Source organism: Triturus cristatus, chromosome 9 (genome assembly GCF_964204655.1).
Source record: "Triturus cristatus chromosome 9, aTriCri1.1, whole genome shotgun sequence".
Taxonomy (NCBI): Eukaryota; Metazoa; Chordata; class Amphibia; order Caudata; family Salamandridae; genus Triturus; species Triturus cristatus.
This window is the reverse complement of record NC_140592.1, coordinates 1,260,276,168-1,260,300,537: the sequence shown is the minus strand read 5'-3', so window position 1 is coordinate 1,260,300,537 and position 24,370 is coordinate 1,260,276,168. Positions and strand designations below refer to the sequence as shown.

The 24,370-nt window shown below is 49.1% G+C and overlaps 1 protein-coding gene across 1 annotated transcript in view; it reads right to left on the bottom strand.

Moving 5' to 3' along the window:
- SCFD1 (sec1 family domain containing 1) overlaps positions 1 to 24,370 on the bottom strand; it is an 836,081-nt gene that overhangs the window by 68,390 nt on the left and 743,321 nt on the right. The window contains exon 23 of the mRNA XM_085627369.1: positions 1,936 to 2,001. Within this exon, the coding sequence (XP_085483495.1) occupies positions 1,936 to 2,001 (66 nt within the window). The remainder of the gene's footprint in view (positions 1 to 1,935; positions 2,002 to 24,370) is intronic.

Below are 24,370 nucleotides of genomic sequence, written 5' to 3'. Positions count from 1 at the left end.
TGTCACAAGAGGGGCGTGTGGGCCTTACAAGCACCAACAGAAACCTAAGGTCATAATGGGCGACATCCACAGACGATGATATTGAGCTTTCTGTCAAACGATGTCGGCTGTGCAAAGCTGCTGGCAAAGGTCTTAGCGTTCATGCACACCCCATGGCTATCAAGCTCCCTATCAAATTGCTCAGGGGTCCCAAAAACGCAGCATCACCTTCAAAGGCTGAAGAAAACCTTACATGTCTACATGTAGTCTGCCATTTTAAGTAATGGGTTAAGGTAAAACATGTGGGTAAACAGGCTACAAGAGGAGTCCCAGAGCAATGAGTGTATGAGGCAGGTCTTTTCAACATCAGCTAGTGAGCAACAATGAGGTGCAGTTTCTATTGCTGAAAATGACTACATATATGAGGGAGACTGACATCATGCATGCCAAGACAGTTTTACACAACCCTCAGAGCAATGAGCAGATAGAGTGCACAAATAGTCGAGTGAAAAAAACATTCAATTAGCTCAAGTTGGTTAAGTCCCCGTCAAGTCAATTCTGTGGTCTGCGTTGTCAGTTTCCTGCACCACAAAACACGATACCACTGGGAAGACTGGTTTTGGACTGCTGAAACAAATTTCCTTAGGCACAAATTCTCACATGTTGTGTTTACAAACAATGCCTTTTCCTTCCTACTTTCTTTCCATGTTCTTCTATGACAACAATCATATGGTAGAGACTCTGGAGATCCTCAGGATTGTGTCTACCTATCTGGCACTCTAACTGTGATCCGATTAAAACATTCTCATGATGACTTCCAGTCTGTCTTCGACGGTAGGACATCCTCTTTGGCGATATTCAATCACTCTTAAGTTCGTTTACAATTAGGTCAAGTCTGCATGCATGAGTTCCTAGAAGCACCCCTCCTCATGAGCTGAATTCTGCTGCGCCTCTCTCCACAACATCTGTAACATTTGACATTCTCTCTTATATGTCCTAAAGAAGCACCACTGGCTCCCTCTCCTGAAACATACATTTACATCAGTCTGCTTTATGTATAAGGCCGATCAAACCAACAGACATGACTACTTGACCATAAAACAAGCCTTCTCTGGCCATAACCGCACGCTTCTCCTCTCAGTCGATAGCACAAACATCCCAGGTCCCCTTCACCTGAGACAGGCCCCTCACTCCTGATCTGCCTCGTCTTCACCCATCTCCTCCACTCTTCACGGCCTATCTCCCCGGTGTGGTTTATATGCACTGACGCTGCGCTTGGAACGAGGGATATCCCTCAGTGCCTATATAAATGTATTCTTCTGCTGGTCATACTCGAGGCAGGTTCACTCAATATGCCACACGTCCTCTGTTTGTGCATCTGTCTCCAGCAGGACTTGGCATGTAACTCCATGACCTCTGTAAAGTGCTCCTCCAACCTCAGGCCTAAGGCGGCCCTTTGTGAATACCCCACAAAACAAAGGATGCAAGGGGATCCGCATAAAGACAACGGGCAACAGCTGAAAGGGGACAAAGGGAGACCATTCTCAATGGGATAGGATTCTGACTCAACCCAAGTCCGACCTCAAACCCCATCTGAGCCATAATCAGCACAAAGGCAATTGTAGGCTTTACAGTTCATTCGCTGTGATATCGTCTCCACTGCAAACTGTTCATTTGACCTTAGACAAGCATGCACTGTTTTAACAAGTAACAAACCAAGCGCCTGACCCAAGAAAGTGGCTTATTTCATAGCGGGGGAAAAGAAAACTTCAAAAATAGAATAGAAAAAAACTATTCTAACAGATTTATACATAAAGTCGTGGAGATGACATGGGATGAGCCAGATTTCACACCATAATGTAGCTATGACAGGCCCCATGGAGAAGTTCCACCTTGGGATAAGCCAAGCTCACACACCATACCGGAGCTACAACAGACCTGAAGGTGGGTACCTACTTTGATGTAGTCTAGAAGGTTCTGATACTCGATGTAGTTTCCTCCTCCAACGACGAAGACAATCGCCTGCAGGGAATGAAACAAACAGACCAGGGGCTAGTAAGTAGACAAATCAGGTAGCCACCACCAAGATTGGCCAACCACTTAACTCAATGCACAGGGAAAGACATTGTATGGATGTATCCAAAGGCAAGAATTTGGACGAACTATTGCTTTCACAGCACCCTGGCAGCAGTGGGCATTAGGTGGGTGAGCGATCTTGGCTATATTTGGTTAATTATTTGCGGTTTGCCCTCACCAGTGTGCTCCAAGTCTTTGCTTTAGGTGCACCCCCTCCCCAATCTGGAATTGTGGAGGCTCTAGGCACGTAGGCCCTTGTGGCCCTGCCGCCTCTGTCTGACTCGGTTGCTGCCACACAAGGATCCCTTTTCTCGCTTACCAAACCACAAACAGAACATAGAAAGAAATTGTTTTTGAGCATCTAAAGTGCTGTACCGGGTGTAGTGTGCTGAGAGAGAAATTAGGGGCCCGAAGCTTTCACTATTTGCAGTTTTCCTTTGACCTGCATTACCAGAATGGTGATTCTAACCACAGCTGTAAGAGTGGGGCTTGGTCTGGGGTCAAGGCTGGGATTTAGCACTAGACACTGCTATTGGTTTCCTACCAGGCTTGTATTGGTTGGGCCCTAATAGAGGCCAGCTCCTGGTGTTTTTATATTCGGACTAGTATTGGTGGGACGTTAGCTCAGGGAGTGAAAACCTCACAGCTGACATCTACTATAGGGAATGTGAATCCCGCGAAGGCCAGAAGATCCGATTGAGGTTGGTAACTTGGGTTCCACTGAATCGAGTAGTAATGACACTTATTGTTTTCATCAATTGGAAACAACAACGCTGCTTTATAAAGCTTTATAAAAACAAGTCCTAACAAATATGGTTTATGGCAATCAATGTTTTATTTTACCAATAAAACATATAGAAAACATACTGAATGAATTGACACAAGAGAATAACTATATGTATCAATATTTTCTGTAGCTTGGCAATTCTTGGCATCTAGAGTTTGTAAACAAATGTGCCCACTGCTTTCACTAACCACTGGTCGTGTCCCACTAAAAGCTAAATGTTTACTTTTGACAGCGGCAAAATGCTAATTGCAAAACAACTTTACCAGAAAGTTCCTCAGACAAGTGGTTTCCAGACACCAACTGAGTCCCCCTTGGTCCCATGTCTGGGGTACAAACTCTGTTCTGCCGCTTTCTTTCCTCTTGAGTCACTTGGCGAGGCCAGGAGTCATCTTTCTGTTCTGCATGAAATGCCACTGACACATGGAGCACGTACGAGGGGGAAACCTTATGAAATGGAGCCTGAAAAGGAGGCGAATGAGCTCAGGGATTTTACCGCTTAGTAAAGAAAGTAGGACTGTCCACTCTGAACCCTGAGCGTCGAAGGAGCCAAACCATGGGCACTAAGTGAATTGAACCAGAGGCGTTGAGTAAACCGAGTACGCGGTATGGAGTAAACTGCACAAGAGGCGCCGAGTAAACCGAACAAGAGGCGTCAAGTAAATTGAACGAGAGGCATCCAGTAAACTGAACGAGAGGCATCCAGTAAACTGAACGAGAGGCGTCAAGTAAACTGAATGAGGCATCCAGTAAACTGAATGAGAGGCATCTACTAAACTGAACGAGAGGCATCAAGTAAACAGAATGAGAGGCATCAAGTAAACAGAATGAGAGGCATCAAGTAAACAGAACGAGAGGCATCAAGTAAACAGAACGAGAGGCATCAAGTAAACTGAATGAGAGGCATCTGCTAAACTGAACGAGAGGCATCAAGTAAACAGAATGAGAGGCATCAAGTAAACAGAACGAGAGGCATCAAGTAAACAGAACGAGAGGCATCAAGTAAACTGAATGAGAGGCATCTACTAAACTGAACGAGAGGCATCAAGTAAACAGAACGAGAGGCATCCAGTAAACAGAACGAGAGGCATCAAGTAAACAGAACGATAGGCATCAAGTAAACTGAATGAGAGGCATCTACTAAACTGAACGAGAGGCATCAAGTAAACAGAACGAGAGGCATCCAGTAAACAGAACGAGAGGCATCAAGTAAACAGAACGATAGGCATCAAGTAAACTGAATGAGAGGCATCTACTAAACTGAACGAGAGGCATCAAGTAAACAGAACGAGAGGCATCCAGTAAACAGAACGAGAGGCATCAAGTAAACTGAATGAGAGGCATCTACTAAACTGAACGAGAGGCAACAAGTAAACAGAATGAGAGGCATCCAGTAAACAGAACGAGAGGCATCAAGTAAACAGAACGAGAGGCATCAAGTAAACTGAATGAGAGGCATCTACTAAACTGAACGAGAGGCATCAAGTAAACAGAACGAGAGGCATCCAGTAAACAGAACGAGAGGCATCAAGTAAACAGAACGAGAGGCATCAAGTAAACAGAATGAGAGGCATCAAGTAAACAGAATGAGAGGCATCAAGTAAACAGAACGAGAGGCATCAAGTTACCCGAACGAGAGGCATCTAGTAAACTGAATGAGAGGCATCTGCTAAACTGAACGAGAGGCATCAAGTAAACAGAATGAGAGGCATCAAGTAAACAGAACAAGAGGCATCAAGTAAACAGAACGAGAGGCATCAAGTAAACAGAACGAGAGGCATCAAGTAAACTGAATGAGAGGCATCTACTAAACTGAACGAGATGCATCAAGTAAACAGAACGAGAGGCATCCAGTAAACAGAACGAGAGGCATCAAGTAAACAGAACGAGAGGCATCCAGTAAACAGAACGAGAGGCATCAAGTAAACAGAACGATAGGCATCAAGTAAACTGAATGAGAGGCATCTACTAAACTGAACGAGAGGCATCAAGTAAACAGAACGAGAGGCATCCAGTAAACAGAACGAGAGGCATCAAGTAAACTGAATGAGAGGCATCTACTAAACTGAACGAGAGGCATCAAGTAAACAGAATGAGAGGCATCCAGTAAACAGAACGAGAGGCATCAAGTAAACAGAACGAGAGGCATCAAGTAAACTGAATGAGAGGCATCTACTAAACTGAACGAGAGGCATCAAGTAAACAGAACGAGAGGCATCCAGTAAACAGAACGAGAGGCATCAAGTAAACAGAACGGGAGGCATCAAGTAAACTGAACGAGAGGCATCAAGTAAACGGAACGAGAGGCATCAAGTAAACAGAACGCGAGAGGCTTCAAGTAAACTGAACGAGAGGCATCCAGTAAACTGAACGAGAGGCTTCAAGTAAACTGAACAAGAGGCTTCAAGTAAATTGAACAAGAGGCTTCAAGTAAACAGAACGAGAGGCATCAAGTAAACAGAACGAGAGGCTTCAAGTAAACTGAACGAGAGGCATCCAGTAAACTGAACGAGAGGCATCCAGTAAACTGAACAAGAGGCTTCAAGTAAACAGAACGAGAGGCATCAAGTAAACTGAACGAGAGGCTTCAAGTAAACTGAACGAGAGGCATCCAGCAAACTGAATGAGAGGCATCAAGTAAACTGAACGAGAGGCATCCAGTAAACTGAATGAGAAGCATCTAGTAAACTGAACAAAAGGCATCAAGTAAACAGAGAGGCATTGAGTCAACAAAACAAGCAGCATCAAGTAAATCGCATGAGGAGCGTTGAGTTGACCGCAAGAGGGGCATTAAGCAGACCAAATAAGAGGCGTTAAGCAGACCAAAAAAGGGGCGTTAAGTAGACCAAAAGATGGGTGTTAAGTAGACCAAAAGATGGGTGTTAAGTAGACCAAAAGATGGGTGTTAACCAGTCCAAAATGAGTGGCATTAAGCCGATCGAACGAGGGGCGTTAAGCAGACCGAACAAACAAGTTACTTACTTTCGGTAACCATATATCTGTAAAAAACATAGGTTAGTTATATATTCCTTAGCTTAGAATTACCCCCAGGCGTCAGACTGGATCGGTAAAGTTTTTTTGTCAGCAGTACCTCTGCGCATCGGAAGGTGGCGTTGGTCGGCTCCGCGTCCGTCACCGTGTCGCCGGGATGACATCGTGGTAGCTACTTAGATGCCGCCCTCGCGCGCTGACGTAAGTTCTGTACACGACTTTCCGCGCCAGAAACGCAGAGCCATGCAAGACAGTGACAACTGGTGCCCAAAACTAGGGCCCTGAAAGGATATCCTTAACCCTGAAAGTCAGTTCGCAGAACGGGGAGGATGGGTGGGGAGGGAAAGGTATCTATAACTAACCCATGTTTCTTACAGATATATCATTACTTGTTCATCTGAAAGAAACAGTTAGTTATAGATTTCTTACCTTAGAATAGATACCCCAGCAATACCAACCCAGAGGTGGGTCTGCGAACCAAGTTTCCACCAGAAAGTCCGGGAGAACAGAACGGCCAAAGAAGCCATCTCTCCGGGGTTGGGTGTCGAGGCAGTAGTGTCTTGTTAACGTGTGCAGCGATGCCCATGTAGCTGCCTGACAGATTTCATTTAGTGGAACTCCGCGTCTCAAAGCAGTAGTGGCTGCCGTCCGTCCTGGTGGAATGGGCACGCAACCCCACTTGAGGCTCCTTTTTTGCTAGAGAATCACAGGCTTTGATACACAAAACGACTCTTCTGGAGATGGTTAGCTTGTGTACGGCCGGACCTTTCTTGGTGCCCGCGTGGCCAACAAAGACCTGGTCATCCACCCGGAACTGTTTGGTGTGATCCAAATAAAAAGATAGCGCACGTTTTGGGTCCAGACGGTGGAGCCTCTCCTCCTCTTTTGAAGGATGCGGAAAGAAGTTGGGCAGAGTAATGGTTTACCCAACGTGAAAAGAGGTGGCAACCTTGGGAAGGAAGGATGGACGAGTCCTGAGGACAACTTTGTCCGGAGGACAAACAGAAAAGGAGGCTTTGATGAAAGGTCCTGGAGCTCACTCACTCCTCTGGCAGATGTGATGGCCACCAGGAAAGCAGTCTTAAGAGTCAAAATCCTCAAAGGACAGTTGTGAAGCGGCTCAAAGGGAGCGACATTAAATAAGTTAAGACCAGGTTCAAGTCCCACTGAGGCATAATGAAGGGAATTGGAGCAAAGAGATGAGTTATGCCTTTCAAGAAGCGATTTACAACCGGGGACTTGAAGAGAGAAGGCTAATCAGGAAGCTGAGGAAAGGCAGAAAGGCAGAAATGGCCGAAATATAGCCCTTGATAGTGCCCAGAGCAGAGCCCTGCTGGGCCAAAGAGAGAAGGAACAAGAGAACCTCAGAAAGAGGGGCAGAAAGGGGATCCACAGTCTTTGCTGTGCACCATGCCTCAAATTTGTTCCACCGGCAGGTGTATACCGTCTTAGTGGAGGGACGCCTGGCTGCCAAGATTATATCAAAAACTTCGGGAGGCAAGTCAAATGACGTTCAATCTTCACGCAAAGAGGTGGAGGCTGGACAGGTTCGGGTGAAGGACCGTCCCCTGCTGCTGCGACAGAAGATCCGCCCGAAGAGGCAGTCGGATCGGAGGATCGATGGCCATGTTGAGCAGCTCAGGATACCAGACTCTTCGTGCCCAATACGGAGCCACCAGAATGACGTGGGCCCGGTCGCGCTAGATCTTCTTCAGCACTCTGGGAAGAGGTGGTATAGGCAGAAAGGCGTACAACAGAGTGCAACTCCACTTGTGATGAAAAGCGTCACCTAGCGAGTGGCGCCTTGGAAATTCCAATTTGCAGAATTGCTGACATTGCACGTTCTCTTCGGTGGCGCATAGATCTAACCAAGGCTCCCCCACCTGTTGAAAAGAGACCTTGCAACACCTCTGAGTGAAGACGCCATTCGTGATCCCTCATGCACCTGCGGCTGAGTTTGTCCGCCCTGGCGTTCAGAGAAGCTGCCAGGTGTTGAAACACCTGATATTCCAGCCATGTCCAGAGGCGAAGGGCCTCCTGCCATAGGGTCCACAACCCCACCCCACCTTGTTTGTTGCAGTACCACATGGCGGTGGTGTTGTCCGTGAACACCTGCACTACTCTTCCCGGACAGAGGGAAGGAATGCCTTCAGTGCAAGACGAATCGCCTGAAGCTCCAGAAGGTTGATGTGGAGCCCGGACTCCGCCGGAGACCAGAGGCCTCCGATCTCTGCCTCTGCCATGTGGCCGCCCCATCCCAGAAGGTATGCGTCCGTCACCACCATGTGCTCTGGTTGGGGAAGGGAGAGGGATCTGCCGTTGACCCAATCCTGGTTTGTGAGCCACCACTGCAGTTGTCGTGCAGCGCACTCCGAGATCTGGACGCAATCGGACAGATTTCTCTGATGCTATGCACACTGGAACTTCAGGTCCCACTGCAGAGCCCGCATATGCCACCTGGCATGCTCAACCAGCAGGAAGCAGGAGGCCATGAGGCCCAGCAGCCTCAGAGTCATCCTGACCGAACCCCCGGGATGGAGGCTGAAAGATCAGAATCATAGCCCGAATATCCCAGACTCACTGTTCGGCCAGAAACTGCGTCGTGTCCAGTTCTGCTCCGATGATGAGGAGCTTCTGAGATGGGATCAGGTGTGACTTCGGCACATTGATGGAGAACCCCAACGAATGCAGGAGGTCAGCCATATTCTGGAGGTGGGAGATGACAGTCTGGGGCGAGCCCGCCTTTAACAGCCAGTAATCTAGATAGAGGAAGACTGGAACCCCTGATCTGCACAGATGAGCTGCGACCACCGCCATTACTTTCGTGAACACCTGAGGGGCGCTGGTAAGGCCAAAGGGGAGCACGGTAAACTGAAAATGCTCATGGCCTACCGTGAACCGCAGGTAACGCCGGTGGGCCGGCAGGACTGGGATGTGGAAATAAGCGTCTTGCAAGTCCAACGCTACCATCCAGTCTCCAGGGTCGAGGGCAGGCAAGACCTGAGCGAGCGTCAAAATCTTTGAACTTCTCCTTCCAGAGGAAGCGGTTGACTTTCCTGAGATCCTAGATAGGACGCAGGCCCTTGTCCTTCTTGGGTACCAGAAAGTAGTGAGAGTAACAACCACGACCTACCTCAGGGACAGGAATGCGCTCGATGGCTCCCTTGGCCAAGAGAGCTGCAACTTCCTGTTGGAGAAGACCCAGGTGATCGTCCGATATATGGTGGTATTGGGGTGCATGGCTGGAGGGGTAGCCTCGAAGGGGAGGGAGTAGCCCCTTCGGACTATCTACAAAACCCACCTGTCCGACGTGATGGTGCCCCAGTGGAGGAGGTGATGGCGGATCCTGACGCCCACTGGCATTTGATGGGCCTGAAAAGTCTGACTAGGAAGGCTTGGAGGCTGCTGCAGAGAGGGGGTTGGTGGACTGGCCCGCCTGCTGGCTCCCTGAACCATGGCGGTGGTTCCCCCGGCCACCTAAGATTGGGAAACTTGCTGCGGCCTGAGGCGCTGGGCGGGACGTAGTGGGGCACCCCTTCCGTAGCCACGAAAGGGGCGAAAAGCAGACTGTGCCGGGCGGCTGGAGAGGCCCAAGGACTTGGCTGTAGCCCGTGAGTCCTTGAAACGCTCTAGGGCTCTGTCCGCTTTCTCGCCAAAAAGGCGACGGCCATCATAAGGCAATGCCAAGAGGGAATTCTGGACATCCCCAGAAAAGCCAGTAGATATCATACAGGCGTAGCGATGAAGGACTACTGTCGTGGAAATTGTCCTGCTCAGAGAGTCGGCGGTATCCAGCCCACAACGGATGGTAAAGTTCACTGCATCCCTCCCGGTGGCAGTAGCCTGGGAGAGCACTGTGCGGGCCTCCTCCTGACAATGAGGCTGCACCTGTGCAACCGTATCCCACACAGAGTGGGAATAACTGCATAATAGACATGCGGTGTTTACCGACCGCAGTCCCAAGCTGGCGGAAGAGAAAATCTACTTTCCAAGATAATCCAGCTTCTTGGATTACGGTGGAGCAATAGGGAATGCGCTCTTGGAAGTGGAGGTTTGAACCACCAAGCTCTCAGGGGTGGGGTGTTGGGAGAGGAAAGTGGGGTCGCCCAGAGCCGGGCGGTGGCATCGGGCAATCATTCTATCCACGACAGCCCCTGTGTTGGGCCTGGACCAGGAGCCCAAAAAGACGCCGGTAAGCGCCTCATTAAACGGCAGCAGGGGATCCGAAGAGCTCGCAGCCGGTCGAACCAACTCGGTCAGGAGGTTAGTCCTGACTGCCACCGTAGGAAGTTCGAGGTTGACAGCCTCGGCCGCCCTACGCAACACCACTGAGTATGACGCTCCCTCCTCCGTAGTCACGGTAGGAGGAGACAACATGCCAAGGTCAAGGGAGGTGTCTAGACCACCGGCATCCCCAGTTCCTCTCTCCAGTCCTGCTCAGAGTCTAGCTGATCAGTCAGAGGGTCACCTGACCCCTCCCAGTCCTTCTCCTCATCCTCTGGGTGCCAATCTGGCCAAAAAGGGACCCCAGGAGTGAACAGAGGCCCAAAAACCCCGCTCGGCGCCCGTCTGGCTACGGGTGCACATCATGACGCCGGCCGGGTGCACAACCGGCGTCGGCTGCAGTAGTGGAGGAAGCGGCGCCGGTGGAGGTGTAATAAGGTCAACCGGCACTGATCCGGATTCAGGCCTAGAACCAAGGGGGGCCTGCGGCGCCGGGCCAGAGCCGTCAGCGGAAAAGGCCTAGGCCCCCCAACCTAATCCGCTGGGCCCGAAGGCGCGCCGGCGATTTCGGTCTGCCCGAAGATGGCATGCATCGCCTCGTAGAATTTACTAAGCTGGGCAGGGGCAGGAGTCACTCCGGGTCCCGGGAAGAGAGCAAAGTCCAGAGTCGACTCTTCAGACTCCGCACGCAGAGCTGCGGGAGGGGCTCCGCCCACATCCTCCGTCATGTCAGCTGACCGACAGGGAGAAGTTAAAGAGCGACAATGCTAATTCGCCTTCTTCTTGTGCTCCGACTTACCTGACTCCGAGTGCAAAGACAAGACAAGTGAGAACTGCACCAGTGACGAAGACTGAACTGCAAAAGGATTTGGGAGACATCTGCAACAGAGGCATAGTATGGCCTGAACCAGAGGCAGTGAGTGAACTGAACCAAATGCAGTGGGTGAACTGAAACAGGGGGAAACTGTGAACTGACCCTAGGCCATAGAATAGACTGAACCAGAAGCATAAGGAGAAGTGAAACTTTGAGGAAGTGAACAGATCAAGGGTTGCAGAGGGAACTAAACCAGAGGCATAAGGAGTCCCAGCAGATAGTGAACTGAGCCAGTAACAGAGGGTAAATTGAACCAGGGACGCAGAATGAACTGGATAAGGCTAACCTTAAGCAGGGCATAGTTTAAACTGAGCCAGAGGTAGAGTGAACTGAATCAGTGGCATAGGGTGAACTAAACCAGGAACAAAGAGCTAATTGAGAAGAGAGAGTGAACTGCACCAGGCACGTAGAGTGAAATGAACCAGGGGCATATAGTGGAATGAACAAGGTACTGAGTGCAGTGGACTGGGTGCAGAGAGTGAATTGGTCAAGAGAGTGAACTTGATCAGGGACGTAGAGTGAGTTTGATCAAGGACGTAGAGTGAACAGGGCCAGGGATGCAGAGCGAACTGGATTACCAATGCAGACTGAACTGGACCAGTGACAAAGTGAAATTAACTAGAGGCATAGGCTGAACCAGGAACACAAAATCTACAAAGAATGAAGAGTAATATAAACGGGTGACGTAGAAGAAAATGCACCAGGAACATAGACTAAAATAAACCAGAGGCATAGGATGAAAGAGTGAAAAGCACCAGAACGTTCAGTCAACCTAACGAGGAGCTCAGATTGACTTGAAACAGGCACAGAGTGATGTGAAGAAAGGCATAGTTTGAATTGAACAGCGCCACAGGGCGAACTGGACCAGGGACGAAAAGTGAGCTGAACCAGGCACGAAAAGTGAACTGAGGCAGACATAAAATGTGAACTGAAGCATGGATGAAAAGTGAACTGAAGCAGAGACAAAAGGAGGGGAAAGCATCAGTGAATTAAACAAGGGACTAAGAGAGAAGTTCCAGAGACCAAGAGTGAATTCATCCAAGGATGAACAATGAACTGAACTAAGGACCTAGAATAAATGTGACCGGGAACATGGAGCAAAATGATCCAGAAGCATAGAGTGAACTGAATCAAAGGCAAAGAGTGAACTGAATCAAAGGCATAGAGTGAACTGAATCAAAGGCATAGAGTGAATTTAATCAAAGGCAAAGAGTGAACTGAATAAAAGGCATAGAGTGAACTGAATCAAAAGCATAGAGCGAGCTGAATCAAAGGCATAGAGTGAACTGAATCAAAGGCATAGAGTGAACTGAATCAAAGGCAAAGATTGAACCGAATCAAAGGCATAGAGTGAACTGAATCAAAGGCATAGAGTGAACTGAATCAAAGGCATAGAGTGAACTGAATCAAATTCAAAGAGGGAACTGAATCAAACGCATAGACTGAATTGAATCAAAGACAAAGATTGAAAGGAATCAAAGGCATAGAGTGAACTGAATCAAAGGCATTGAGGGAACGGAATCAAATGCATAGAGTGAACTGAATCAAAGACAGAGTGAACTGAATCAAAGGCATAGAGTGAACTGAATCAAAGATGTAGTGTGGACTGAATCAGAGATAGAGTGAAACGAATGTAAGGCATACAGTGAACTGAATCAAAGGCAAAGATTGAGATGAATCAAAGGCATAGAGTGAACTGAATCGAAAGTATAGAGTGAACTGAATCAAAGGCATACAGTGAATTTAATCAAAGGCAAAGAGTGAACTGAATCAAAGGCATAGAGTGAACTGAATCAAAAGCATAGAGTGAGCTGAATCAAAGGCATAGAGTGAACTGAATCAAAGGCATAGAGTGAACTGAATCAAAGGCATAGAGTGAACTGAACCAAAGGCAAAGATTGAACCGAATCAAAGGCATAGAGTGAACTGAATCAAAGGCATAGAGTGAACTGAATCAAAGGCATAGATGAACTGAATCAAGGATGTAGAGGGAAATGAATCAAAGGCATTGAGTGCAATGAATCAAAGGCATAGAGTGAACTGACTCAAAGGCATAGAGTGAACTGAATCAAGGACGTAGAGTGAACTGAATCAGAGGCGTAGAGTGAAACTAATCAAAGGCATAGAGTGAACTGAATCAGAGGCAAAGAGTGAACTGAATCAAAGGCAAAGATTGAAATTAATCAAATGCATAGAGTGAACTGAATCACAGGCAAAGAGTGAACTGAATCAAAGGCAAATATTGAAATGATTCAAAGGCATAGAGTGAACTGAATCAAATACATAGAGTGAACTGAATCAAATACATAGAGTGAACTGAATCAAAGGCATAGAGTGAACTGAATCAAAGGCAAATATTGAAATGATTCAAAGGCATAGAGTGAACTGAATCAAAGGCATTGAGTGAACGGAATCAAATGCATAGAGTGAACTGAATCAAAGGCATAGAGTGAACTGAATCAAAGATGTAGTGTGGACTGAATCAGAGATAGAGTGAAACGAATGTAAGGCATACAGTGAACTGAATCAAAGGCAAAGATTGAGATGAATCAAAGGCATAGAGTGAACTGAATCGAAAGTATAGAGTGAACTGAATCAAAGGCATACAGTGAACTGAATCAAATGCATAGAGTGAACTGAATCACAGGCAAAGAGTGAACTGAATCAAAGGCATAGAGTGAACTGAATCAAAGGCAAAGGGTGAACTGAATAAAAGGCATAGAGTGAAAGGAATCAAAGGCATAGAGTGAACTGAATCAAAGTCAAAGAGTGAACTGAATAAAAGGCATAGAGTGAACGGAATCAAAGGCATAGAGTGAAATGAGTCAAAGGCATAGAGTGCACTGAATCAAAGGCATAGAGTGAACTGAATCAAAGGCATAGAGTGAACGGAAGCAAAGACATAGAGTGAACTGAATCGAAGGCATAGAGTGAACGGAATCAAAGGCATAGAGTGAAATGAGTCAAAGGCATAGAGTGCACTGAATCAAAGGCATAGAGTGAACTGAATCAAAAGCATAGAGTGAACGGAATCAAAGGCATAGATTAAACTGAACACAAGATGTAGAGTGAACTGAATCAAAGGCATGGAGTGAAGTGAATCAAAGGCATAGAGTGAACTGAATCAAAGGCATAGAGTGAACTGAATCAAAGGCATAGAGTGAACGGAATCAAAGGCATAGAGTGAAATTAGTCAAAGGCATAGAGTGCACTGAATCAAAGGCATAGAGTGAACTGAATCAAAAGCATAGAGTGAACGGAATCAAAGGCATAGATTAAACTGAATACAAGATGTAGAGTGAACTGAATCAAAGGCATGGGGTGAAGTGAATCAAAGGCATAGAGTGAACTGAATAAAAGGCATAGATTAAACTGAATGAAAGACGTAGAGTGAACGGAATCAAAGACACAGAGTGAACTGAATCATAGGCATAGAGTGAACTGAATCAAAGGCATAGAGTGAACTGAATCAAAAGCATAGAGTGAACGGAATCAAAGGCATAGATTAAACTGAAAAAAAGATGTAGAGTGAACTGAATCAAGGATGTAGAGTGAAGTGAATCAAAGGCATAGAGTGAACGAAATCAAAGGCATAGAGTGAACTGAATGAAAGATGTAGAGTGAACTGAATCAAAGGCATGGAGTGAAGTGAATCAAAGGCAAAGCATGAACTGAATCAAGGATGTAGAGTGAACTGAATCAAAGGCATAGAGTGAAATGAATCAAAGGCATAGAGTGAACTGAATCAAAGGCATAGAGTGAACTGAATCAAAGGCATAGAGTGAACTGAATCAAAGGCATAGAGTGAACTGAATGAAAGATGTAGAGTGAACTGCATCAAAGGCATAGAGTTAAATGAATTAAAGGCATAGAGTGAACTGAATCAAAAGCAAAGAGTGAACTGAATAAAAGGCATAGATTAAACTGAATGAAAGACGTAGAGTGAACGGAATCAAAGACACAGAGTGAACTGAATCATAGGCATAGAGTGAACTGAATCATAGGCATAGAGTGAACTGAATCAAAAGCATAGAGTGAACGGAATCAAAGGCATAGATTAAACTGAATGAAAGATGTAGAGTGAACTGCATCAAAGGCATAGAGTTAAATGAATCAAAGGCATAGAGTGAACTGAATCAAAAGCATAGAGTGAACTGAATACAATATGTAGAGTGAACTGAATCAAGGATGTAGAGTGAAGTGAATCAAAGGCACTGAGTGAACTGAATCAAAGGCATAGAGTGAACTGAATCAAAGGCATAGAGTGAACTGAATCAAAGGCATAGAGTGAACTGAATCAAAGGCATAGAGTGAACTGAATCAAAAGCAAAGAGTGAACTGAATAAAAGGCATAGATTAAACTGAATGAAAGACGTAGAGTGAACGGAATCAAAGACACAGAGTGAACTGAATCAAGGATGTAGAGTTAAATGAATCAAAGGCATAGAGGGAAATGAATAAGGGATGGAAAACAAACTGAACCAAGAACACAGACTTAACTGGACCAGAGACGTAGCTTGAACTGGATCAGGAACAAAGTGAAAAGAATCAGAGGCATATGGTGAACTGAACCAGGGATGGATTATGAAGGGGCCCAAGGAGGTAGAGTGAACATGACCAGTGATGTACAGTGAACTGGACCCGGGGATCAGAGATATACAGTGAAATTTACCGGATGCTTCGAATAAACTGAACCAGGGACTTAGAGTGAAATGAATCAAAGGCATTGAGTGGACAGACCAGGGACAAAGAGTGGCCCCAATGTCCTCCAAGGCTTGCATTTCTCAGAGAGCCAGCATTGGAACCCGACAGTGCTGCTAAGGCCTTCAGTTTTGCAGTATGATTCCTCCAGCCACAAACATGACAAGAGGGAGGGATTATTTTTCTGGCAGAGGGATTGGTATTCAGAGAAGGAGGCTCCACACTCCTTTAAACAGATATGGATAATGTCCAGGTCACAGCAAACTGCACTGGTGGTTGCCTCGTCACCTATAAATAACCAATGGGAAGCCATGATGGTCCACTGTGGAGCTGCCACATGACCCTTTGTTGTGGAAGTATCAGGTGCATTCCTCACAAAGCATTCTTGCAATCTTTGGGACAAGGGCATGTGCACACAAATGTCTCACAGGCCACCAATCTGAAGGAATGTGCCTAGAAGCTCAGCAGACAGAAGCTTCATCTTCTTCACGCGACATATCTGCTGAGCTTTCTTTGAACAGCAGCAACATCCCATTTGAGACACCCTCCAATAACAGAAGAAGAGTCAATATGTCAGAAGGTTGGGCGCCTCCATTAGCAGCAGAAGAGCCTGAACCGTCAGCACACTGGGCACCTCCAATAATCGTCAGAGTCTCCAATTCGTCAGTGTGCTGGAATCCTCCATTAACCGAAAAACAGCCAGATCTGGACGCACTTTTGGAGCCTCCATTAACCAACGAAGAGCCAGATCTATAAGCAGTTTGTAAATCTCTATTAGCCAACTAAGAAGCAGGTCTGCCAGCATGTTGAGAGCCGGCATCAAACGACAAAGAGCCAGGCCTGCCAGCACGTTGAGAGCCACTGTTAATCGGCAAAGAGCCAGATCTGCCAGCGCCTTGGAAGCCTCTATTCACTGACTAAGAGGCAGGTCTGCCAGCGCCTTGGAAGCCTCTATTCACTGACTAAGAGGCAGGTCTGCCAGCCTCTTGGAAGCCTCTATTCACTGACTAAGAGGCAGGTCTGCCAGCCTCTTGGAAGCCTCTATTCACTGACTAAGAGGCAGGTCTGCCAACGCCTTGGAAGCCTCTATTTACTGACTAAGAGGCAGGTCTGCCAGCCTCTTGGAAGCCTCTATTCACTGACTAAGAGGCAGGTCTGCCAGCCTCTTGGAAGCCTCTATTCACTGGCTAAGAGGCAGGTCTGCCAGCCTCTTGGAAGCCTCTAATCACTGGCTAAGAGGCAGGTCTGCCAGCCTCTTGGAAGCCTCTATTCACTGGCTAAGAGGCAGGTCTGCCAGCCTCTTGGAAGCCTCTATTCACTGACTAAGAGGCAGGTCTGCCAGCCTCTTGGAAGCCTCTAATCACTGACTAAGAGGCAGGTCTGCCAGCCTCTTGGAAGCCTCTATTCACTGGCTAAGAGGCAGGTCTGCCAGCCTCTTGGAAGCCTCTATTCACTGACTAAGAGGCAGGTCTGCCAGCCTCTTGGAAGCCTCTATTTACTGACTAAGAGGCAGGTCTGCCAGCCTCTTGGAAGCCTCCATTCACTGACTAAGAGGCAGGTCTGCCAGCCTCTTGGAAGCCTCTATTCACTGACTAAGAGGCAGGTCTGCCAGCCTCTTGGAAGCCTCTATTCACTGACTAAGAGGCAGGTCTGCCAGCCTCTTAGAAGCTTCTATTCACTGGCTAAGAGGCAGGTCTGCCAGCCTCTTGGAAGCCTCTATTCACTGGCTAAGAGGCAGGTCTGCCAGCCTTTTGGAAGCCTCTATTCACTGACTAAGAGGCAGGTCTGCCAGCCTCTTGGAAGCCTCTATTTACTGACTAAGAGGCAGGTCTGCCAGCCTCTTGGAAGCCTCTATTCACTGACTAAGAGGCAGGTCTGCCAGCCTCTTGGAAGCCTCTATTTACTGACTAAGAGGCAGGTCTGCCAGCCTCTTGGAAGCCTCCATTCACTGACTAAGAGGCAGGTCTGCCAGCCTCTTGGAAGCCTCTATTCACTGACTAAGAGGCAGGTCTGCCAGCCTCTTGGAAGCCTCTATTCACTGACTAAGAGGCAGGTCTGCCAACCTCTTGGAAGCCTCTATTCACTGGCTAAGAGGCAGGTCTGCCAGCCTCTTGGAAGCCTCTATTCACTGGCTAAGAGGCAGGTCTGCCAGCCTCTTGGAAGCCTCTATTCACTGGCTAAGAGGCAGATCTGACAGCCTCTTGGAAGCCCCTAATCACTAAGAGGCAGGTCTGCCAGCCTCTTGGAAGCCTCTATTCACTGGCTAAGAGGCAGGTCTGCCAGTCTCTTGGAAGCCTCTATTCACTGACTAAGAGGCAGGTCTGCCAGCCTCTTGGAAGCCTCTATTCACTGGCTAAGAGGCAGGTCTGCCAGCCTCTTGGAAGCCTCTATTCACTGGCTCAGAGGCAGGTCTGCCAGTCTCTTGGAAGCCTCTATTCACTGGCTCAGAGGCAGGTCTGCCAGTCTCTTGGAAGCCTCTATTCACTGGCTAAGAGGCAGGTCTGCCAGCCTCTTGGAAGCCTCCATTCACTGACTAAGAGGCAGGTCTGCCAGCCTCTTGGAAGCCTCTATTCACTGACTAAGAGGCAGGTCTGCCAGCCTCTTGGAAGCCTCTATTCACTGGCTCAGAGGCAGGTCTCCCAGTCTCTTGGAAGCCTCTATTCACTGGCTAAGAGGCAGGTCTGCCAGCCTCTTAGAAGCCTCTATTCACTGGCTCAGAGGCAGGTCTGCCAGTCTCTTGGAAGCCTCTATTCACTGGCTAAGAGGCAGGTCTGCCAGCCTCTTGGAAGCCTCTATTCACTGACTAAGAGGCAGGTCTGCCAGCCTCTTGGAAGCCTCTATTCACTGACTAAGAGGCAGGTCTGCCAGCCTCTTGGAAGCCTCTATTCACTGGCTAAGAGGCAGGTCTGCCAGCCTCTTGGAAGCCTCTATTCACTGGCTAAGAGGCAGGTCTGCCAGCCTCTTGGAAGCCTCTATTCACTGGCTAAGAGGCAGGTCTGCCAGCCTCTTGGAAGCCTCTATTCACTGGCTAAGAGGAAGGTCTGCCAGCCTCTTGGAAGCCTCTATTCACTGACTAAGAGACAGGTCTGCCAGCCTCTTGGAAGCTTCTATTCACTGACTAAGAGGCAGGTCTGCCAGCCTCTTGGAAGCCTCTATTCACTGGCTAAGAGGCAGGTCTGCCAGCGTCTTGGGAGCCTCTATTCACTGACTAAGAGGCAGGTCTGCCAGCCTCTTGGAAGCCTCTATTCACTGGCTAAGAGCCAGATCTGCCAGCGCCTTGGAAGCCTCTATTCACTGGCTAAGAGGCAGGTCTGCCAGCCTCTTGGAAGCTTCTATTCACTGACTAAGAGGCAGGTCTGCCAGCCTCTTGGAAGCCTCTATTCACTGACTAAGAGGCAGGTCTGCCAGCCTCTTGGAAGCCTCTATTCACTGACTAAGAGGCAGGTCTGCCAGCCTCTTAGAAGCTTCTATTCACTGGCTAAGAGGCAGGTCTGCCAGCCTCTTGGAAGCCTCTATTCACTGGCTAAGAGGCAGGTCTGCCAGCCTTTTGGAAGCCTCTATTCACTGACTAAGAGGCAGGTCTGCCAGCCTCTTGGAAGCCTCTATTTACTGACTAAGAGGCAGGTCTGCCAGCCTCTTGGAAGCCTCTATTCACTGACTAAGAGGCAGGTCTGCCAGCCTCTTGGAAGCCTCTATTTACTGACTAAGAGGCAGGTCTGCCAGCCTCTTGGAAGCCTCCATTCACTGACTAAGAGGCAGGTCTGCCAGCCTCTTGGAAGCCTCTATTCACTGACTAAGAGGCAGGTCTGCCAGCCTCTTGGAAGCCTCTATTCACTGACTAAGAGGCAGGTCTGCCAACCTCTTGGAAGCCTCTATTCACTGGCTAAGAGGCAGGTCTGCCAGCCTCTTGGAAGCCTCTATTCACTGGCTAAGAGGCAGGTCTGCCAGCCTCTTGGAAGCCTCTATTCACTGGCTAAGAGGCAGATCTGACAGCCTCTTGGAAGCCTCTAATCACTAAGAGGCAGGTCTGCCAGCCTCTTGGAAGCCTCTATTCACTGGCTAAGAGGCAGGTCTGCCAGTCTCTTGGAAGCCTCTATTCACTGACTAAGAGGCAGGTCTGCCAGCCTCTTGGAAGCCTCTATTCACTGGCTAAGAGGCAGGTCTGCCAGCCTCTTGGAAGCCTCTATTCACTGGCTCAGAGGCAGGTCTGCCAGTCTCTTGGAAGCCTCTATTCACTGGCTCAGAGGCAGGTCTGCCAGTCTCTTGGAAGCCTCTATTCACTGGCTAAGAGGCAGGTCTGCCAGCCTCTTGGAAGCCTCCATTCACTGACTAAGAGGCAGGTCTGCCAGCCTCTTGGAAGCCTCTATTCACTGACTAAGAGGCAGGTCTGCCAGCCTCTTGGAAGCCTCTATTCACTGGCTCAGAGGCAGGTCTCCCAGTCTCTTGGAAGCCTCTATTCACTGGCTAAGAGGCAGGTCTGCCAGCCTCTTAGAAGCCTCTATTCACTGGCTCAGAGGCAGGTCTGCCAGTCTCTTGGAAGCCTCTATTCACTGGCTAAGAGGCAGGTCTGCCAGCCTCTTGGAAGCCTCTATTCACTGACTAAGAGGCAGGTCTGCCAGCCTCTTGGAAGCCTCTATTCACTGACTAAGAGGCAGGTCTGCCAGCCTCTTGGAAGCCTCTATTCACTGGCTAAGAGGCAGGTCTACCAGCCTCTTGGAAGCCTCTATTCACTGGCTAAGAGGCAGGTCTGCCAGCCTCTTGGAAGCCTCTATTCACTGGCTAAGAGGCAGGTCTGCCAGCCTCTTGGAAGCCTCTATTCACTGGCTAAGAGGAAGGTCTGCCAGCCTCTTGGAAGCCTCTATTCACTGACTAAGAGACAGGTCTGCCAGCCTCTTGGAAGCTTCTATTCACTGACTAAGAGGCAGGTCTGCCAGCCTCTTGGAAGCCTCTATTCACTGGCTAAGAGGCAGGTCTGCCAGCGTCTTGGGAGCCTCTATTCACTGACTAAGAGGCAGGTCTGCCAGCCTCTTGGAAGCCTCTATTCACTGGCTAAGAGCCAGATCTGCCAGCGCCTTGGAAGCCTCTATTCACTGGCTAAGAGGCAGGTCTGCCAGCCTCTTGGAAGCTTCTATTCACTGACTAAGAGGCAGGTCTGCCAGCCTCTTGGAAGCCTCTATTCACTGACTAAGAGGCAGGTCTGCCAGCCTCTTGGAAGCTTCTATTCACTGACTAAGAGGCAGGTCTGCCAGCGCCTTGGAAGCCTCTATTCACTAGCTAAGAGGCAGGTCTGCCAGCCTCTTGGAAGCTTCTATTCACTGACTAAGAGGCAGGTCTGCCAGCCTCTTGGAAGCCTCTATTCACTGGCTAAGAGGCAGGTCTGCCAGCCTCTTGGAAGCCTCTAATCACTGGCTAAGAGGCAGGTCTGCCAGCCTCTTGGAAGCCTCTATTCACTGGCTAAGAGGCAGATCTGCCAGCCTCTTGGAAGCCTCTATTCACTGACTAAGAGGCATGTCTGCCAGCCTCTTGGAAGCCTCTATTCACTGGCTAAGAGGCAGGTCTGACAGCACCTTGGAAGCCTCTATTCACTGGCTAAGAGCCAGATCTGCCAGCGCCTTGGAAGCCTCTATTCACTGGCTAAGAGGCAGGTCTACCAGCACCTTGGAAGCCTCTATTCACTGGCTAAGAGCCAGATCTGCCAGCCTCTTGGAAGCCTCTATTCACTGGCTAAGAGGCAGGTCTGCCAGCGCCTTGGAAGCCTCTATTCACTGGCTAAGAGGCAGGTCTGCCAGTCTCTTGGAAGCCTCTATTCACTGGCTAAGAGGCAGGTCTGCCAGCCTCTTGGAAGCCTCTATTTACTGACTAAGAGGCAGGTCTGCCAGCCTCTTGGAAGCCTCCATTCACTGACTAAGAGGCAGGTCTGCCAGCCTCTTGGAAGCCTCTATTCACTGACTAAGAGGCAGGTCTGCCAGCCTCTTGGAAGCCTCTATTCACTGACTAAGAGGCAGGTCTGCCAGCCTCTTGGAAGCTTCTATTCACTGACTAAGAGGCAGGTCTGCCAGCCTCTTGGAAGCCTCCATTCACTGACTAAGAGGCAGGTCTGCCAGCCTCTTGGAAGCTTCTATTCACTGACTAAGAGGCAGGTCTGCCAGCCTCTTGGAAGCCTCTATTCACTGACTAAGAGGCAGGTCTGCCAGCCTCTTGGAAGCTTCTATTCACTGACTAAGAGGCAGGTCTGCCAGCGCCTTGGAAGCCTCTATTCACTGGCTAAGAGGCAGGTCTGCCAGCCTCTTGGAAGCTTCTATTCACTGACTAAGAGGCAGGTCTGCCAGCCTCTTGGAAGCCTCTATTCACTGGCTAAGAGGCAGGTCTGCCAGCCTCTTGGAAGCCTCTAATCACTGGCTAAGAGGCAGGTCTGCCAGCCTCTTGGAAGCCTCTATTCACTGGCTAAGAGGCAGATCTGCCAGCCTCTTGGAAGCCTCTATTCACTGGCTAAGAGGCAGGTCTGCCAGCCTTTTGGAAGCCTCTATTCACTGACTAAGAGGCAGGTCTGCCAGCCTCTTGGAAGCCTCTATTTACTGACTAAGAGGCAGGTCTGCCAGCCTCTTGGAAGCCTCTATTCACTGACTAAGAGGCAGGTCTGCCAGCCTCTTGGAAGCCTCTATTTACTGACTAAGAGGCAGGTCTGCCAGCCTCTTGGAAGCCTCCATTCACTGACTAAGAGGCAGGTCTGCCAGCCTCTTGGAAGCCTCTATTCACTGACTAAGAGGCAGGTCTGCCAGCCTCTTGGAAGCCTCTATTCACTGACTAAGAGGCAGGTCTGCCAACCTCTTGGAAGCCTCTATTCACTGGCTAAGAGGCAGGTCTGCCAGCCTCTTGGAAGCCTCTATTCACTGGCTAAGAGGCAGGTCTGCCAGCCTCTTGGAAGCCTCTATTCACTGGCTAAGAGGCAGATCTGACAGCCTCTTGGAAGCCTCTAATCACTAAGAGGCAGGTCTGCCAGCCTCTTGGAAGCCTCTATTCACTGGCTAAGAGGCAGGTCTGCCAGTCTCTTGGAAGCCTCTATTCACTGACTAAGAGGCAGGTCTGCCAGCCTCTTGGAAGCCTCTATTCACTGGCTAAGAGGCAGGTCTGCCAGCCTCTTGGAAGCCTCTATTCACTGGCTCAGAGGCAGGTCTGCCAGTCTCTTGGAAGCCTCTATTCACTGGCTCAGAGGCAGGTCTGCCAGTCTCTTGGAAGCCTCTATTCACTGGCTAAGAGGCAGGTCTGCCAGCCTCTTGGAAGCCTCCATTCACTGACTAAGAGGCAGGTCTGCCAGCCTCTTGGAAGCCTCTATTCACTGACTAAGAGGCAGGTCTGCCAGCCTCTTGGAAGCCTCTATTCACTGGCTCAGAGGCAGGTCTCCCAGTCTCTTGGAAGCCTCTATTCACTGGCTAAGAGGCAGGTCTGCCAGCCTCTTAGAAGCCTCTATTCACTGGCTCAGAGGCAGGTCTGCCAGTCTCTTGGAAGCCTCTATTCACTGGCTAAGAGGCAGGTCTGCCAGCCTCTTGGAAGCCTCTATTCACTGACTAAGAGGCAGGTCTGCCAGCCTCTTGGAAGCCTCTATTCACTGACTAAGAGGCAGGTCTGCCAGCCTCTTGGAAGCCTCTATTCACTGACTAAGAGGCAGGTCTGCCAGCCTCTTGGAAGCCTCTATTCACTGGCTAAGAGGCAGGTCTGCCAGCCTCTTGGAAGCCTCTATTCACTGGCTAAGAGGCAGGTCTGCCAGCCTCTTGGAAGCCTCTATTCACTGGCTAAGAGGCAGGTCTGCCAGCCTCTTGGAAGCCTCTATTCACTGGCTAAGAGGAAGGTCTGCCAGCCTCTTGGAAGCCTCTATTCACTGACTAAGAGACAGGTCTGCCAGCCTCTTGGAAGCTTCTATTCACTGACTAAGAGGCAGGTCTGCCAGCCTCTTGGAAGCCTCTATTCACTGGCTAAGAGGCAGGTCTGCCAGCGTCTTGGGAGCCTCTATTCACTGACTAAGAGGCAGGTCTGCCAGCCTCTTGGAAGCCTCTATTCACTGGCTAAGAGCCAGATCTGCCAGCGCCTTGGAAGCCTCTATTCACTGGCTAAGAGGCAGGTCTGCCAGCCTCTTGGAAGCTTCTATTCACTGACTAAGAGGCAGGTCTGCCAGCCTCTTGGAAGCCTCTATTCACTGACTAAGAGGCAGGTCTGCCAGCCTCTTGGAAGCTTCTATTCACTGACTAAGAGGCAGGTCTGCCAGCGCCTTGGAAGCCTCTATTCACTGGCTAAGAGGCAGGTCTGCCAGCCTCTTGGAAGCTTCTATTCACTGACTAAGAGGCAGGTCTGCCAGCCTCTTGGAAGCCTCTATTCACTGGCTAAGAGGCAGGTCTGCCAGCCTCTTGGAAGCCTCTAATCACTGGCTAAGAGGCAGGTCTGCCAGCCTCTTGGAAGCCTCTATTCACTGGCTAAGAGGCAGATCTGCCAGCCTCTTGGAAGCCTCTATTCACTGACTAAGAGGCAGGTCTGCCAGCCTCTTGGAAGCCTCTATTCACTGGCTAAGAGGCAGGTCTGACAGCACCTTGGAAGCCTCTATTCACTGGCTAAGAGCCAGATCTGCCAGCGCCTTGGAAGCCTCTATTCACTGGCTAAGAGGCAGGTCTACCAGCACCTTGGAAGCCTCTATTCACTGGCTAAGAGCCAGATCTGCCAGCCTCTTGGAAGCCTCTATTCACTGGCTAAGA